The sequence below is a fragment of the Arvicanthis niloticus genome, chromosome 1, assembly GCF_011762505.2.
Source record: "Arvicanthis niloticus isolate mArvNil1 chromosome 1, mArvNil1.pat.X, whole genome shotgun sequence".
Taxonomy (NCBI): Eukaryota; Metazoa; Chordata; class Mammalia; order Rodentia; family Muridae; genus Arvicanthis; species Arvicanthis niloticus.
This window is the reverse complement of record NC_047658.1, coordinates 35,488,255-35,506,377: the sequence shown is the minus strand read 5'-3', so window position 1 is coordinate 35,506,377 and position 18,123 is coordinate 35,488,255. Positions and strand designations below refer to the sequence as shown.

The window sequence follows — 18,123 nt, the reverse complement described above, 5'->3', positions numbered from 1 at the left end:
TCTTTGTATATTAGTAGGCTACTGATTCTGGGGCTTCAGATTTATATTCTGTTGCTTTGCTAAATGTGTCTTTCAGACTTTTGTCATAATTTTCTGGTGGAGCATTTAGGATCTTTTATAGAATTGTATCACCTACAAAAAATTAGTTTCACATCTTTATTCCCTTTTGGCATTTCATTTATCTTCTCTTATCTTACTCTTCTAGATAAGAATCAAGTACTATATTAAACAAGAGGTGAAAGAATAGTCATCTCGATCTTGTTTGTGATTTTAGTGAAAATGTTTTGAGTCAGAAACAATAGGATTCATATTTTTTCTCAAGATCCCAGGATAATTTCAAGGTCTTCATTTGAGGAAAAAATTTGATTTTACAATCCAATTAATAGACTATTAAGAGAATGCTAACTTCTAGAATGAAGGTTTTCTCATGAATGTACCACCTAAATATTCTTTTGCTCATATCAGTGAAGAAAATAAATTATTTCCTAGTAATTATCCACTCTTTTTAATGGTTATATGTTCAGGAATTTAGTAATGAAAAGTTTATATAGATGCAAAATACTATACATTTTCATTTTAAACAATCTGCTTAGAGACACAAAATACAGTAATATGTTCTCTGCAGTTTCAGGACATTGTGAAGACAGTTTAAGTTTTGAACATATAGAAACTTTTTCTAGTAAATATCTATTATATGCTGATCTATCAAGACCTGGGTATTGCAGATGAGGGCATATGATATAGTGATAATACATAAAGAAAACAAGAAGCAAAGGTTTCAAGTCAGTTAATGCACTTCTTTCTGAATATGAACCTTAATATACTGAATTGAGAATGAGATGTTGTTTACTTAGTAAATGCCAAATACTACAGTAATTACTGGATAGAGGCAATACTGGAAAATAACTTTCACATTGAATTTATTTTACAACTTTATTAGTTTTAATTATATTTTAATTTTTGAGAACTTCACACATGATCACTCTGTATGTATCACTCTCCATAACTTGAATTTTAAAATTTGAGATTATAACTGCAATACTTCTTTCTTCTCATTTCTTCCTCCATGCCTCCTATTTTCTCTTGCTCATTATCATTAAATTTGCCAAGCTCTTTTGACATGTTTTGCCATTAATTTTTATTGCATAAGAGATAACATTAGGTATTCATCTTTTACCTCATGCAATAAGATTTTTTAAGTGTTACCCATTCCCATTCTGTGGGAAGCTTCTATTTAACTACCAGCCTGAAACCCCATGTTGGAAAACATAAGTATTGTTTTCTGTAACAATGAGTTGCCATAAGGCTGTAAAAACCAACCCATAATGTTATGGAGAGAAACTAGTACCCTTCACAATAGCATCTGAACAGAGACTTTAAAATGTTCCATAAAAAATTTTCACCTTGAAAACAGATACAGATCAAAAATATAGTCCGCCATGACCAAGTTTTTTTTATTTCAGAGATGTAGAGATGGTTTAAAATAGATGAGTCAATAAATTGAATAAAGCACATAAATGAACACTGAGATAAAAATCATCATAATCTTCTCCATAGATGCAGATAAGACTTTTGATAAAATCCAAGAAGTCTTATTGATAACAGTCTAAGACAGATAGTAGGGCAAGGAGGAACATATTTCAATATAATAAAATATGCATATGTGAAAATTACTGCCAATGTCACCCTAAATGGAGGAAAATGAGAGCCATCTCATTGAATTTGTGAATCAGAAGGATGTCCACAATTCTCCCTCCTTTTCAATAGTGTGCTCAAAGTACTACCTGGAGCAATAAGTCAAGAGAAGCAAATAAAGGTGAGACAAATAGAAAAAGGAAATTAATACTCTTTAAAGAAATTTTTCTGGTAATAATGTAGGCATTTATTTCTTTCAAATACCCTCTAAATTTATCTGGACATAGCAATTAGAATGAGGAATTTTTAATCTAAAAGTAATTACCTTTGTTAATTTTGCACATCAGATCCTACTCTATGAATGCATTTTCTCTGCTTTGTATTTCTCTTACATAATAAGGTGCCGTGAAAAATGAAAGATTTAATCTGCAGTGTATATATTAGATTTGCCATTAAATATTTGTCTTCAACATATATTTTATAGATTTGAAGTATAAACTTAGAAATTATGTTTTTAGAAATCAAATAAGACCTTTCTTTTTTCATGATTAATCAAACATTTATTTTTATATAGCGTATGTTTACTAATATAATAAATAGTATACATATTTTTGTGAACATCTGTGATTATTTTGAAATGAGTTTTTCCCCCAAACACTTTATCAGTATTTGTATATACATACATACTTATACATGTATACATATATACATACATATATGAACAATAATTAAATAAGATATATTTGAAAAGTATTGGGGGTTGGGAAGAATGGGAGGAAGGAGAGAAAGAAAAAAATTATGTAAATACAATGCTCATATATGAAATTCTCAAAAAGGAATCCATTTTTAAAAAAATGTTCAACAGATTAACTTGCATTTTACAATATGAAAATAAATATGACCTATAATTATGTTGCAGGACATTTTAACTCACTACAAACTTTGAAATTTAAAATGAAATCAATAAAAATTATTTTTACCCAGCATACTAACAAAAAACACAATAACATTTTATAATTCAAAGTATTTCTGAGAACAAGAAAATGGATTGTCAGAAGCTAAGTCAGCAGAGCCAGGGGGACACTATGTGTTATTTCTTTTCTTTTCATTTCTTTTTTTCTTTTTTTATTATTATCAAATCACAATTTTTACTTTTTAACACAGGGGTTATAAACACGAAAATGCAGGATGTGGGGAAGGGGATGACACAGGAGCATAGATGTTCAGGGGGAGTACAGATATCTTTCGGAACAAGGTATCAGCTGGGTGAAGGTTCAGGGGTCAGGTCACTATGACTCTGCCTATGCTTCACTTGAAATAAGACCTTTCTAAAATGTGTTACCAATACTCATTTTACAGAGTGTGTCTAACCCTAATGGACTGCATGAAACTTCCACTGAAGCTCTCCATTCATCCAATTTGGACAATGATGCAGAAAAAAGAGTAATAGAGCATCTAGAGAAAAGTAAGTAGCACATTTCAAAATATAACTGTTACAAAAACAATGTAGTACAGAACCCTATCTCTTATAAGTAGACAAAGATTACAAAGTAAATATGAAGTAAGCAAAAGGATAAGTCAACTGGTAATACATGGGAAAATTTGAGCAGCAGTTAAGAAGTAGTCAATGAACAAGTCCTCCCTCCTACAACTCTTAGATGTCCCTATGCAATCTGCATTATCTTTAGCAATATATGAGATAAATACAAATATAAAAATAAGATTGTTTTGAATAAGCTTATTTTGTTGTTACAAAAAAAATGAGTGTCAGGATAAATTAGGGTGTAGTGTGTGTGAGAACCTTTGGGCTAGCGGTTTTCTGCACCTGAGTGTGTTCCAACCAGTGAGTTCAGTGTCTTTGATCAGTCATAGATTCAGGTCTGCAACTAAAAACAGTACAGTATAATATTAATACATGTTTTCTTTTGTTCTTATCTTGCACAATCCACATACTTTAAGGATCATTACCTAAATTCCTCTAGAGCAGCACTTGAAAGCTTTAAATGTAGTCACAGACCCATACAATTGATATGCTCACATATTGCTTGAAATATTTAAAAAGTGGCGCCATCCTGCACTATTCCCAGCTACTCTCTGCCCAGCAGTCTTTCTGCCTCTTGTCTAGCCCCAGTCAGCAGTTTTTCCTTCTCTGGTTCATGTGTCTCAGAGCTGCCTGTACCTTCTGTGCCATCCCCTCCCTGTGGTTGGCAGTCCCATATTCAGTAGCCTGGCAAAATGAAAACTCTAGAAGCTTATAATCAACCAATCAGATTTATGTATCAATAAATTCTCAATTCACAAGATTCCCACACAATAATTTCAAAGCCAATTGGTAATGATATAAATTGCCTACCTAGATAAAACAAACTCTTCTCTCCGCCTCCCTTTTTCTCTGTCCATTCACAGGCTTCTTGTTGTATTAATATTTAAATTAATTGGGGGAAATTCTGCTACATTTCACCCTTCCTGTTCATATAAAACACTTTTCTCTCAAATATAAATTGAGCACAACTATTACCATTTTGTAATTTATAAAGTACAAAATAGACCTAATACCCAGTTCATCATTCTTGTCAATAAAATAGAACACTCTGTCATCTGTCCTAACTTAAGAGATTTATAATTCTACACCTGACTTATGTCCTGGCTTTAGATAGTTTGCCATCTAAAAACCATACTCTCAAATCTGTTTTCTCAATGTAAATAGCCTGGGTTGGCTATAAGACTGTAAGTAGTCTTTCAACCCCGTCAAAAATCCAAAAATGACCAACATTATCTGAAAATGTATGAAGCCTAACACAGCTTCCAGAACTGAGAAAAACTGTAGAGACAGCTGCCTACCTATACAGCCCCCATAAGTCAGGAAGTTGGAGCCTTCTGGTGCAGGATATCCTGACAGACCTTGAAAAACAAGAATTGTTAAGGACTAGCTTATTCTGCCTCAGCAGAACTATACTATCTTAACCTGTAACTTGTGTCCTCTCAAGAATGGTACAGGCCTGCAGGAGAGATAGGCAATTTCTGCCCAGTGTCCACCTAGCCACAATGGACAGCCTCAGTTGGAGGTATACATGCTCTGCTGCTTCTTTGAATCGATGAATGTGAAGCTGTTAGGAGCAGATTTGTCTCAACCACAAGTAAATAAATAACATTTGTCTCAATAACAAGTAAATAGTGTCACATTCTTTGGATTTCTGATGTTTTTGAAAGCCAACTATCTATGTAAAGTAATCTGGACTGTTATCCATTAACTACCCTCAGCTATTTATAATTAAAATATCTGAAAGCACCCTAACAATAAAATCAGAGCCATGGATGTATTATTTGGCCCTTAACTCACAGGATTGAACATCTCAGATCAGTTTATAATGGCATTTATAGAAGGACTGGGTCCGAGCCTTGTACTTTTAAAATTATTGTATCAATAGAAGAAAATCAAAATTTTGATTTTTCATCAAAACACTTTCTGTACCAAAATAAGACATTATGACTCAACTTAGTAACAATTATAAAGATTTTTACCAAATGAGATTTTGGCTATTCAATCAATTCTAGCTATTTCTTCCCTGTTCCAACTATAATCATTACTAAATTCCACAGAAAGACAACCTTAGAATAGCCACTGACAGGCCACCAAGTCCAAGGAACTGGGATGATGACTTTCCATAACTTCTTCAAGCTGAATATGGGCATTGAGATATATTGAAGGGGGTGGGGGTAGGGAAAATGGGGGAGTTGGTTGGCCTTAAGAAGGGCACACCAACATCTTTGAAATGTGTGTCCTGACTGGAAAGTCCAAGACATCAAGATTTCAACAACAAAGTAACACAAACAACATAAAAGAGTGTATGTTAGTGATGCACATCTTACATCAGGGGATTAATGAGAGTCCAGTTCCACACAGCTTCAAATATGTATGTCTATTGTTATTAAGCTTCTGCATTAGACACAAGGCTATGATCATTTTACATATTCAGTATTTCTAAAAACTCCTTAGTTCAGACCCATAAAACTATCACTCTTTATTCTTAACTTCTATTAAACTGCTTCCTTAGCTTATTCATGTTTACCATGTTCAGCTTCCAAACACGTCATCTTCTTGTACTACAATTGTAAACATGAATGTCCAAGCATATTGAAATTACATATTATACTTGCATAATCTGAATCCCACTGAATACTGTGTGGTGAGCCCATTTTCTGCCTTTGCACAGACAGAGCAACATGTGTTTATCTTCCACATATAGGAATGGATAGAACATTCTGACATGTAGCATGTGACCAAGTGACAGAAAAAAATCCAATTAAGAGGACCTTTATGAGAAGAAAATATTTCCACAATATTTTAACTTAATTCAAAATATTACTTGGGAAAGCTAAATATTTTGTCATGTCTAATTTGTATTCATTATAATACACAGATTTTTATTTCATATATTCATTGTAGTTAACTTAGTGAAATGTATGCACTTGTCAACAGAATCTATCATGGAAGACCAAAAACAAACCTCAGAAGAGGAGGAACAAAAGAACATTAAAATAAGCAAGAGACCATTTGTAAGTAAATATTCAAATTAAAATCACATACTTTATATTGTTTCCCCAATAATGTTTTATAGGCCAAGTATGGTTAAATTTTATATCGTTTAGAATTAATACATTAAGCTTAAATGTTTTTAAATAGTAATTTTATTCATTCTTTAAATCTTTCATATTAACACCAACTCCAGCTCATTATGGTGCTCATTCTTTTGCTGGTATTAGTGTCCTCTTAAGAAACTCAATTATTAGTAGCACATTTGAGTCCAATTAGGGCTGACCATCTGTGAATGTGTGCCTTCAGCAAGAAGAGCTTACCATTTAGTTATGAAAACCAAGCAGAATCCATAGGAATAGCCTGTGTTCTTTTGGGTGGCATGGATTTCTTCTTGAAACACATAAGAAAATATCCTGGTTCTTGGAGTTTCACGAAAAATGTCATGGCTTCTGAGGGAATGCAACACATTCCAGGTGCCTCTGAGCAAATTCTTTTTAAGTAAATAAATTAGTTTACAAACTAGCAGTTTCCACGAGGCCTCCTACAGCTTCAGTTTGTGTTTACCTAGCTTTACTCCCTTGTCTCATTTATTCTCTTACCGTCATAGACACTTAAACTTTTAGCTCAGTGTATTCTTCCAGTGTTATTTCTTGCCATCTGTGTTCTACTGCCTCTCTAATTATATTTTGTACAATTTCCAATACTATAGGTTTCTACATAGATTTTCATCATTAATTAATTTATTCATTTTACATCTAGCTCACAGCCCCCTTCCTCCTCTCCTCCCAGTTGTACCTTCTCACACCCTTCTCTAATTCCCACCTTTCCTTTCCTGAGGGAGCCAACCTTTGGGTACTAACCTTCCCTGAAACAGCAGGGCTAAGAGGAATCTTCTCTCACTGAGGGCAGACAAGGCAGCCCAGCTAGGGTAACAGAATCCAAAGGCAGGAAACAAAGTAAGAGAAAGCTCCACTGTAATTACTGGGGACATGAAGACAAAGCTGCATATCTGCTAAATATGTGTTGGGTGCTTAAGTCCAGTCCAGGCATAACTTTTGGTTGGTGGTTCTGTCTCTGTGAACCTTCATGGGCCCAGTTTAGTTGACTCTGTAGGTAGTCTTCTTGTACTCCTACAGCTCTCTCAATCCTTGTGCCAACTCTTCCACAAGACTCTCTAAACTTCTCCTAATGTTTGGCTGAGAGTCTATGAATCTTTTTCCATCAGCTGTGGGATGAAGACTCTCAGATGACAGTTATGCTAAGCTCCTGTCTGTAAGCATAGCAGAGAATCAGTAAGATGAGTATTAAGGATTGGCTTGATCCAATGGGCTTGGTCTTAAAGCTGGGCTCATTATTGGGTGGTCTAAATCTTAATTCCTGTGCATCTTGTAGGCAGGACAAATTTTGGGTTGAAGGTTTGGTGGGTGGATCAGTGTCTTCCTACTCTACTACAAGTTCTGCCTGGCTCCAGGAGGTGATCACTCCAAGTTCTATTTCTCTTCCTGCTAGGATTCTCAGCTGTGGTCATACCTGTTTCCTTCCAGGAGGCTTCTTTGTTCCAGGTCGCTCGTTTGTCCCAGAAAAGCACCCCCACCAATTTCTCTTCGCTCTCCCAACCCTCTCACCCTGACCTCCATTATCCCAATACCTCATCTCCATCTCCTCTCCCACCCAGTTTCTTCTCTCTATTCACTTCAAATGTCTCTTTTATTCCCTCTTCTAAAAGAGATTCAAGTATCCTTGTTTGGGCTTTTTTCTTGTTTAGCTTCTGTTGGTCTCTGGATGGCTGTGTCTTTATCCTGTTCTTTGTGGCTAATATCCACTTGCAAGTGAGTAAATGCCATGCATATCCATATGGCTCTTAGTTACAAGAAGGAGGAGCTAAGAGACAAGGGGGAGAGAGAAAGAGAGAGAGAGAGAGAGAGAGAGAGAGAGAGAGAGAGAGAGAGAGAGAGAGAGAGAGAAACATGGAGGCAGATGTTTGCATGTCTCCACCAGTCAAAGATAGTTGATATATCTAGATTGGATATTGGGTTACACTTCTGATTGTATGGGCATCTTGTTATTGAGCATTACCAAACTTATAAAGCCTTTGATCAACATTTTAAAAATTGTATAAAAGCAAAAAAGTGGATTGGGGATGGGATACAGGTTTTCTGGGGGGGGGGGGGGGAATGGGGAAAGGGGATGGCATCTGAAATATAAATAAAATATCCAATAAAAAATAAATTAAAAAAAAGAAAACCCATCCACTCATGTGATGTCATACTGGGGCAAAACTACTGCTTAAGAATGTGTGACTGGGAATAAGGGGATCAGGATGTGGGATATGTGTTTTTTCCTAATTCAACCACAGGGGTCAGCAGGTTCTGTCCATTGATTGGATGTAAATATTTGCATCTGACACTTTCAGCTCCTTGCTGGATCTTTTGGAAGGCAGTCATGATGGGTCCCTTTTAGTGAGTGCTCCATAGCCTCAGTAATAGTTTCAGGCCTTAGGCCTTCCCCTTGAGCTGGATCCCACTTTTGGCTTGTTGCTGAATATCATTTTCCTCATACTGCTTTCCATTTCTCTCCCTGCAGTTCTTTCAGAAAGGAACAATTATGGGTAAGAGTTTTGACTGTGGGATGGCAACCCCATCCCTCACTTGATGATCTGTCTTTTTCCCTTTATCCACTCTAGGGCATTTCATCTAAGGTCCCTTCCTTTGAGTCCTGAGAGTCTGTTACCTTCTAGGTCTCTGGCTCAAAACACACATTGAACCCCACACAATAATATTGGGAGATTTCAACACTCCACTCTCACTAAAGGATAGGTCATTGAAACAGAAACTAAACAGAGACACAGTGAAACAAATAGAGGTTATGAACCAAATGGATTTCACAGGTATCTAGAGAACAATTCACCCTAAAACAAAAGAATATACCTTCTTCTCAGCACCTTGTGGTTCCTTCTCCAAAATTAACCATATAATTGGACACAAAAAATCCTCAAGCAATACAAGAATATTGAAATGATCCCGTGCATTCTATCAGATCACCATGGCCTAGGGCTGGTCTTCAATAACAGCAAAAACAACAATCAACTCACATATACATAAAAACTGAACAACACTCTACTCAATGATAACCTGGTCAGAGAAGAAATACAGAAATTAAAGACTTTCTAGAATTTATTGAAAATATTGACACAACATGCCCAAACTTATGGGACACAATGAAAGCAGTGCTAAGAAAAAAATTCATAGCACTAAGTTCCCTGGTGAAGGAACTGGAAATATCTTACGCTAGCAACTTAACAGCATACCTGAGAGCTTTAGAACAAAAAGAAGTGAATATACCCAAGAGGAGTAGACAGCAGGAAATAGTCAAACTCAGGGCTGAAATCAACCAAATAAAAACAAAGAGAATAATACAAGAAATCAACAGAACCAAAAGCTGGTTCTTTGAAAGAATCAACAAAATAGCAATTTTATAGGCAAACTAACTAAAGGGCCCAGGGGCAGTATCCACATTAACAAAGTCAGAAATGAAAAGCGAGACATAATAACAGAAAGGAAGGAAATTCCAAAAATCATCAGATCCTACTACAAAAGCCTATACTCAATGATACTGGAAAATCTACATGAAACAGCTTTCTAGACAAATACCATATACCAAAGTTAAATCAAGAGCAGTTAAACTATCTAAACAGGCCCATAACCCCTAAGGAAATAGAAGAAGTCATTAAAAACCTCCCAATCAAAAAAGCCCAATAGAAACAGAAGGAACACTAACCCATTCTATGAAGCCACAATTACTCTGATACTTAAACCACAGAAGTACCAACCAAAAAAGAGAACTTCAGACCAATCTCACTTATGAGTATAGATGCAAAAATACGTAATAAAATTCTTGCAAACACAATCCAAGAACACGTCAAAACCATCATTCACCAGGATTAAGTAGGCCTCATCCTAGGGATGAAAGGTTGGTTCAATACAATGTACAAAAATCCATTAATGTAATCTACTATGTAAACAAAGATCCTGGTGAATGATTATATTGATGTGTTCGTAGATTTGGTTTGCTAAAATTTTATTGAGTATCTTTGCATTAATATTTGTAAGGGAAATTAGTCTGAAGGTTTTTTTTTCCTCTATTGGGTCTTTGTGTGGTTTAGGAATCAGAATATCTGTTCAGTTTCTATGAGTATGTCAGTTTTCTTCTGTTTTTGCTTTTACTGAAGGCAGCCATTGTGCCTGGTGTTCTGATAGAATGCATGGGATTATTTCAATCTTCTTGTATCTGTTAAATCCTTTTTCAGTCTCCAATTATGTGTTCAATTTTGGAGGAAGTATCATGAGATCAGATAGGAATCTAAGTTTTAGGCTATTACAAGGAAGTAGGCTTCAGATATGAAAATGACTTTTGCCTAGGACTGGGAAGTTGGCTCAGATATTTTGTTTATCCTGATAAGTCCTTAGAAACAGTGATCATAGGAGTGTTCACGAAATTTTGTTCATTGCCTTGCTTGTAATTTGAGCATTTGTGTTTATTGTCTTGCTTGTTCCTTGACTATTTGCATCTATTGTATTGCTAGTTCCTCAAAACTAGAACTGCTCTTAATACTTGTATGTAATTAAAATGATATAAAATCAAAAAGGAGGAGGAGGGATGGGATAGGGGTTTTATAGGGAGGGAAAATGGGTAAAGGGGATGATGTCTGGTATGTAAATAAATAAATGATCCAATAAAAAAGAAAAAAAGGTCTTATTCATTGAAATAATCACTTGTATAAGGGCATGTATTAATATACTCAGTAGCAAAATTTACTCAAAACATTCAATTATTAATCAAAATAAAAATATTTAATAAAAGAATAAATGCTGTTTCATACCTCCTATCCCAGTTTGTCAATGTCTTATTTAGAAGATTTGCATTTATGTTTGTCACTTCTCTATCTAACCAGCAGACAGGAACGATACAACTTGGAGTTCTTCTCAAAGCAGTTTATTCAGAATCCTTAACCATCCTCTCTCTCTCAAAACCCCTCTCTCCTCTCTCTCTGGAAGCCTTTCTCTCCTCTCTCTCTGGAAGCTCTTCTCTCCTCTCTCTCTGGAAGCTCTTCTCTCCTCTCTCTCTGGAAGCCCTTCTCGCCTCTCTCTGGAAGCCCTTTTCTTCTCTGTCTCTGGAAGCCCTTCTGCCTCAGCCCCTTAACAACTGTCCTTTTATAGCCCTGCCTGTCCCAATCAGCACCTGCCACATGGGCATGACTCATTGGTGCACCTCAAACAGCCTAATTCTGTGTGGTGGCGAGTCTGCGCAGTAGTTCTGCCATCGTGGCTCTGTTAGGGAAAGGCGGGCAGCACGCAAACCGCCAAGAAGGCATTCAAACGCACCGCTCTTCACATATGTTAACCATGAAACTTAGATTTTGTTTTGCTTTGTTTTGTTTTTGCCACATCTTTGTCTACTTTTAGTATCAATGTAATACTGACTTGCCCCATCCAGCAGGGCAGTGAACACACACAGGGTCTGGGGAAATCACCTGAAAAAGAGAATGGGGAAAAACAGATGAATGCAAAGAACCATGGCTTGTCTAGGTGATAGATAGATAGGCTGATCAAATGGCTATTTTTACTTTTTCACACAGGGGTTATATACACATAAAGGCAGGATGTGGGGAAGGGGATGACGCAGGAGCATGGTTATCTTCAGGGGGAGGACTGAACAGGGTATCAGCTGGGTCAGGTCACTATGACTCTGTCTATATTCACTCGGTTTTTTTTTGTTTGTTTGTTTTTTATCTAAGCTGGTACTATCCACTAAGGCTACCTATCCACAAGGTCTATAACTATTATCCAGGCTGGTAAATTTCCACCAAAGCTACTTGTTTACAAGATCCTATAGCCATCTGTTCAGTGTTTTTCCACAGAAACCAAGACTTTCTGTTAGCAAGCTGACTTAGGCCTATTGCTGATTTTTAGGCCTTCACTGTATAAACAAGGCTGCCCCTGACACTGGCTTTATAAAAATAATTTAAGATTTGTCCATTCTTTTTATATTTCCTGAAATACTCTGAATAGGAATAGTGTTAAATCTTCTTTGATATTCAGTAGAATTCTCAAACTTACTCATCTGTTCCTGGAAGTTTTAAGTTAAAAAACCTTTTGTTAATTTTTTAAAATTCTTTGTAGTTGTTATAGATATCTGAAATCACCTGCATCATCTTGACTTAATTCTGTTATATAGTATAAATGTAGAAATACATACATTTCTTTAAGATTTTAAAATTACATGGAATGTACAATTTTTTAAAAACCTGTTTCTAATTTCTGAAATTCACTGCAATTTGCTGTCATGCCTCCTTTTTCATTTCATACCTTACTCCCCTCTCAGTTTGATAATGATTTTCAGTCTTATTTATCTTTATAAATAATCAAATTTGCAGGTTTTTTTGCAATACTTAAAATTTATACTTTATTACCTTGAGTTCTGATTTTTATTATCACAGAATTGCTTGGATGTAGATATTAACATTCTTTGAAATTTGTTGTCCTGAGGTTCATCCATGTCATTCTCTTTGGTGGTCTCTATAATGTGATTAATTTTTTAGAAAGGATATTATAGTTTGGTAATTGGAGTCTTTTCTCCTTTCCCTGTTTTTGATCACATTTTATGTTTTAATGGAGGCATTTAAAATAATTAAGGGGGCTAATTCTTGACAGGTTTGAGATGTGAATTTTACTCTGTGTGTCTAACACTGAGAGCCACATGCTCTAGGTCTATTCTTCTGAGAGGCAGCATCTCTCAAATGCCTATTGCAATGTACCTGTGTCAATATAGTTGGTGTCTGGCAGGTGAAGACTAGCCATCTGGAAGAGTGGTCTCCAGCAGTGTAAATAGGCATAATCAGGGAAAGAAGAATGTCCCACTTGTTGGTAGACATGGCTATGTGCTATTGATGGGCTTAATCTCTGGAAGGAAGGATCCCTCACTTCTTGCAGGAGGTCATGCTGCCTAGTACCTGAGAGGAAATCTCAGGCCCTATATTGATGTAGGATACTATTCTGGCCACACACAAGACAACGTTCACAGGTATGCAACATGGCCCCAAGGGACATGAAGTCCTTCCATATTGTTCTGGAATTTCCGCTACAGCATAGGTAGGCCTAAGCCTAGTAGGAGCATACCTTACTTAGTGTAAGAGTCCTAGAGGGCTAGGTTCTGCAACATTAAATATTAATTTTAATTCTATTAATGATGTAACATTTTCTAAAATTAGGAATAAAACTCATATTTGTACTTTTTAGTTGGATGGGATGGTTCAAATCACTGGTAATATTGTTTGAAATTTCATTTTAACTCCTTATTTTATAAATCTCTTTCAGATTAATGCTATAAGATCATGTTTTTATGCATGTTTCGCCAAAAACAGAACTAGTTCCACCTCCAAAAGAAATAGAAGAGAAAACATAGATAAAAGTATGTAAAAGTTATATTTTGTTTTAAAAGGATTTAGAAATAATGTTTATATAAAACTTATACTCGGTATTCTAGCTGAGGAATATTATTGTGTAAATGTAGCATGAGAGATAAAAGAGTTAACTATCAATGGAATACTTATCTTATGAATCAACAGGCTAAATCAAGAAGGTAAGACCAAAGTGTGGATGCTTCAATGATACTTAGAAGGGGAGCAAGATAATCATGAGAGATAGAGGGAGAAAAGGATCTGGAAGGGAGAGAAAAGGGGGAAGGGGACAGAATATAGCATGGGAAGAGACAGGAAATAAGTACAGGAATGACATTAGCCAAAATACCCAACAAAGGGGAGAAGGAACAAAGGGGAGATGGCAAAGACCATCTATAGTAGATAGGCATGGCACTCCAATGGAGGGATGGGGCCACCCACCCACCTCAAAAATTCGAACCCAGAATCTTTCCTATTTAAAGGAAATTAAAAAATGAAAAATGGAGCAGAGACAAAAGAAAAGACCATCTAAAGACCACTCCATCTAGGGATCCATCCCACTTGCAGACAGCAAAACCCAACACTAACTATTGCTGATGCCAAGAAGTGCTTGCTGACAGGAGCCTGATATACCTGTCCCCTGAAAGACTCTGCCTTCACCTGACCAATACAGATACTCACAGCCAACCATTGGACTGAGCCCAGGGACCACAAGGTGAAGCGTTAGGGGAAGGACTGAAGGAGCTAAAGGAAATTGCAACCCCATAGAAAGAATAACAATATTAACTAACCTGACCACTCAGAGCTCCCAGAGACTAAACCACCAACCAAAGAGTATACATAGAGGGATCCAAGGCTCCAGATACATATATAGTAGTGAATTGCCTTAGCTGTCATCAGTGGGAGGGGAGGCCCTTGGTCCTGTGGAGGCTTGATACCCCAGCTTAAGGGGATGCTAGAGTGGTGAGGTAGAAATGGGCATGGATGGGGAGCACCATCACAGAAGCAAAGGGGAAGGGGGATGGGATGAGGGGATTATGGAGGGGATACTGGGAAGGGGATAACATTTGAAATGTAAATAAATAAAATATCCAATAAAGATTTTAAAAAAGTATAATATATGTAGAAAAGAGCCATATAGATAGATGACTTACAGATATGTAGATGATATACATGCAATATATATGAGTAGGTATTTAAATATATATGGAGATTAGATTATATATAAATGTATAGATATATAGATATACAGATATCTAGATGTAGATGTGTTTTTATGTAGTTTTGCATCACATTTTTATAGTTAAGGAATGTTAGGAAATAAGGCACAAAAAGAATGGTGAAGTTAAAGAACATTAATACTTTCAAACACAGGAAGTAAATACAGGAAAATGTGGCAGTGTATATAGTGGAAATGACAGTTATTTTTTATTAATTAGTTAATTAACATTATAACCCAATCATTTTGTCCCCTCTTTACTCTTCTTTCAGTCCCTCCCTCTTACTTTCCTTCAACTCCATCCCATCTACCTTTCTCTCCAGAGAAAGGGATGTATCTCCTTCTCTGGCATATCATCTTGGCATATAAAATTGCAGTAGGACTAGTTTTATCTTCTTCATTTGAGGCTAGATAGGCAGCCCAGTTAGGGGAAAGGGATCCAAAAGCAGGCAACAGAGTCATAGACAGCATTTGCTCCTGCTGTTCAGTGTCCCACATGAAGACCAAGCCTCATACTTTTACATGGCAGCCTAGGTACATCACATACATGTTCTCAGGTAGGTGGTGGTTCAGTCTCTGTGAGCCCCAACAGGCCCAAGTTAGGTAGTTCTGTAGATATTCTGGTGGTATCCTGGACATCACTGGCTCCTTTAATCCTTCTTCCCCTTCTTCATAAAGATTCCCCCAAGCTGCCTAATGTTTGGCTGTGGGTCTTAGCATCTGTTTGCATCAGCTGCTGTGGTAAGCCTCTCAGATGACAGTTATACTAGGCTTTTTCTGCAAGTATAGCAGAATAACATTAATAATGTCAGAAGTAGATTCTCATGGCATTTGTCTCCAACTGGAACAGTTATTGGTTGGCCATTCCCCAAATTTCTGCTCCCACTTCATACCTGTACATTTTGTCAGGAAAATTCTTGTGGATCAAAGGAATTGTGGCTGTATTGTTGTCATCAACCCTACATTGGACATCTTGTCTGGTTAAAGAGGAAGCCATTTTAGGTTCCATGGCTAGAAGTCTTAGCTAGTGTCACCTCAGGTGTATGTGTGTGTGTGTGTGTGTGTGTGTGTGTGTGTGTGTGTGTGTGTTTGTGACATTTTAACATTTCAGGAATATTACAAAATAAATCATAAGAAAAAATGATATTGGTTAAAGAACCTAAAGTTTCAAACACAAGGAATAAATGGCAGAAATGTGGCAGTATGAATGGTGGTAGGTGAGAAAATCAATGCTTTAGAAAAGGAATAGCAAGTGTTGTAACTGTAAGGAATAAATGAATAAATGAATAAATGAATTTCTAGTAGAAAGGTTTCATTCATAAGGAAAAAAAAAACTGTTCCTAAATTCCCTTCATGTTTTCTTCACTGTTGTCAAGTACCAAAATTAGGATCCAGTTTAGAATTTAAGGCTAGGTGGAATTTTATGATTAGGTTTAAAATTATATAGTTAGAGTAGACTAAGGTTAGAGTTAGATGTTGACTTTAAGATTTACAACTGTCCTGGTGCATATTGGCCTGTCATGAACACTGGAGATTTTACATATATATATATATATGTATATATATATATATATAATATAATATAAATATATAGTGTGTATATTATATATATAGTATGTGTATGTGTATATGTATAGATATATGCATATATACTTATTTATTATTACACAGGATATATATATATATATATATATATATATATATATACATCCATCTTTATAGGCATAAATGTTCTACAACTTGTTATGAATGATCTAACTAGCTCTTTATATCATATTTCATATAGTTTTATAAAGCAGAAGATAGAATTATGCACTTTACATGGAATATTCTCATCCTGGAACTTGGACAGATGTGCTGTGATTATCTGATCATCCATAATACGACAACTGAAGAGAAAATAAATCCCTTCTCCACTTATTGGTTCAAAGAAAATGTGTATTTATGTTATTTTTATTATTGTATTGTATTATTTTCAGCGTTTATTTCCTTGAGTTTATTTTATGTTTTGTTATATTAAAGTGTTATATTATTTTGTGTTTATTTTATTATATTTTCAGTCATTTATTTATTTATATTTTATTTACATTTCAGATGCCATCCCCTTTTCCCATTTCCCCATTTTCCCTTTCTAGAAAACCCCTATCCCAGGCTCCTTTTCTTTTTTGCTTTTATACATTTTTAAAATGTTAATTAAAGGCTTTATAAATTTGGTAATGCTCAATCAGAAGCGTAACCCAATACCCATCCTAGATATATCAACTATCTTTGACTGGTGGAGACACATGAACATCTGCCTCCATGCCTCCCCTTCTCTTTCTCTCTCTTTCTCTCATTACCTAGCTTCACTCTTCCTGTTAAAATAAAACTTTTCTCTCAAAATGCAATTAGAGCATAATTATTCCTAATTGTACCAGTGAGGTACAAGATAGTCCTAATACCCAGTCCATCATTTTGTTGACAACCAAAACCTCTGTCATCTCTCCTAACTAAAACACTTAGTTTTGAACCTGGCTTTTTTCTTGGCTTTAGAATGAATGTCAGCTGAAAACCATCCACTCAGATCTTTTCTCTCAAAGTAAATAGCCAGGATTGGCTATGAGACTATAGGTCTTCAACCCCATCAGAAATCCAGAATGACTGAGTTAACTGAAATTATGGGAAACACTAAGCATAGCTCCTAAAACTTAGCCAATTTATAGAGACCTGAACACCTGAAAAGCCCCTATACTACTGAATGTTGGAGCATCAAATCTTCAGCCTTCTGGCCCAGAATCATCTGACAGACCTTAGTGCTGCAGAATTATTAAGGACTGATTACTCTGTCTAGGCAGATATAACCAGTCGACTGTTCTGCAAGTGTGTTGTTTTCTGGTAAGTAATTTGTCTGTAGATGGAAAGAGGCAATTCTTGCCTAGTGGCTGTCACCGCACAACTGGAGTAGGAGCTCCAAGGATGCTCAATTTCTTCTTAGAATCCATGACAGGAAGCTGTCAGGAGCAGACTGGTCTCTAATCAAAATGAACATTAATATATAAATATTTGTAACGTCAATTCTATGGACTTCTGACGTTTTGAAAACCAACTATCCATGTAAGGTAACCTGGACTGTTGTCTGTTCACTCCTCTCAGCTATTTCTAAATAAAATATGGAAAACACCCTAACAATAAACTCAAAGCCATGAATTTGCTATAGTCCCTTAACTCATAGGCTAACCATCTCAAATCAGTTAAAAAAGTTAAAGAAGGACTGGGTCTAAGCCTTGTACTCCTAAA

The 18,123-nt window shown here is 35.9% G+C and overlaps 1 protein-coding gene across 1 annotated transcript in view; it reads left to right on the top strand.

The window, feature by feature from the left end:
- The window catches only part of LOC117708666 (uncharacterized), a 65,781-nt gene extending 48,722 nt beyond the window's left edge, over positions 1 to 17,059 (top strand). Inside the window, exons 15-18 of the mRNA XM_034502582.2 lie at positions 2,995 to 3,100; positions 6,116 to 6,192; positions 13,546 to 13,639; positions 16,634 to 17,059. Coding sequence (XP_034358473.2) covers positions 2,995 to 3,100; positions 6,116 to 6,192; positions 13,546 to 13,639; positions 16,634 to 16,641 — 285 coding nt within the window. The 3' untranslated portion in view covers positions 16,642 to 17,059. The remainder of the gene's footprint in view (positions 1 to 2,994; positions 3,101 to 6,115; positions 6,193 to 13,545; positions 13,640 to 16,633) is intronic.
- Positions 17,060 to 18,123: the final 1,064 nt, after the last annotated feature.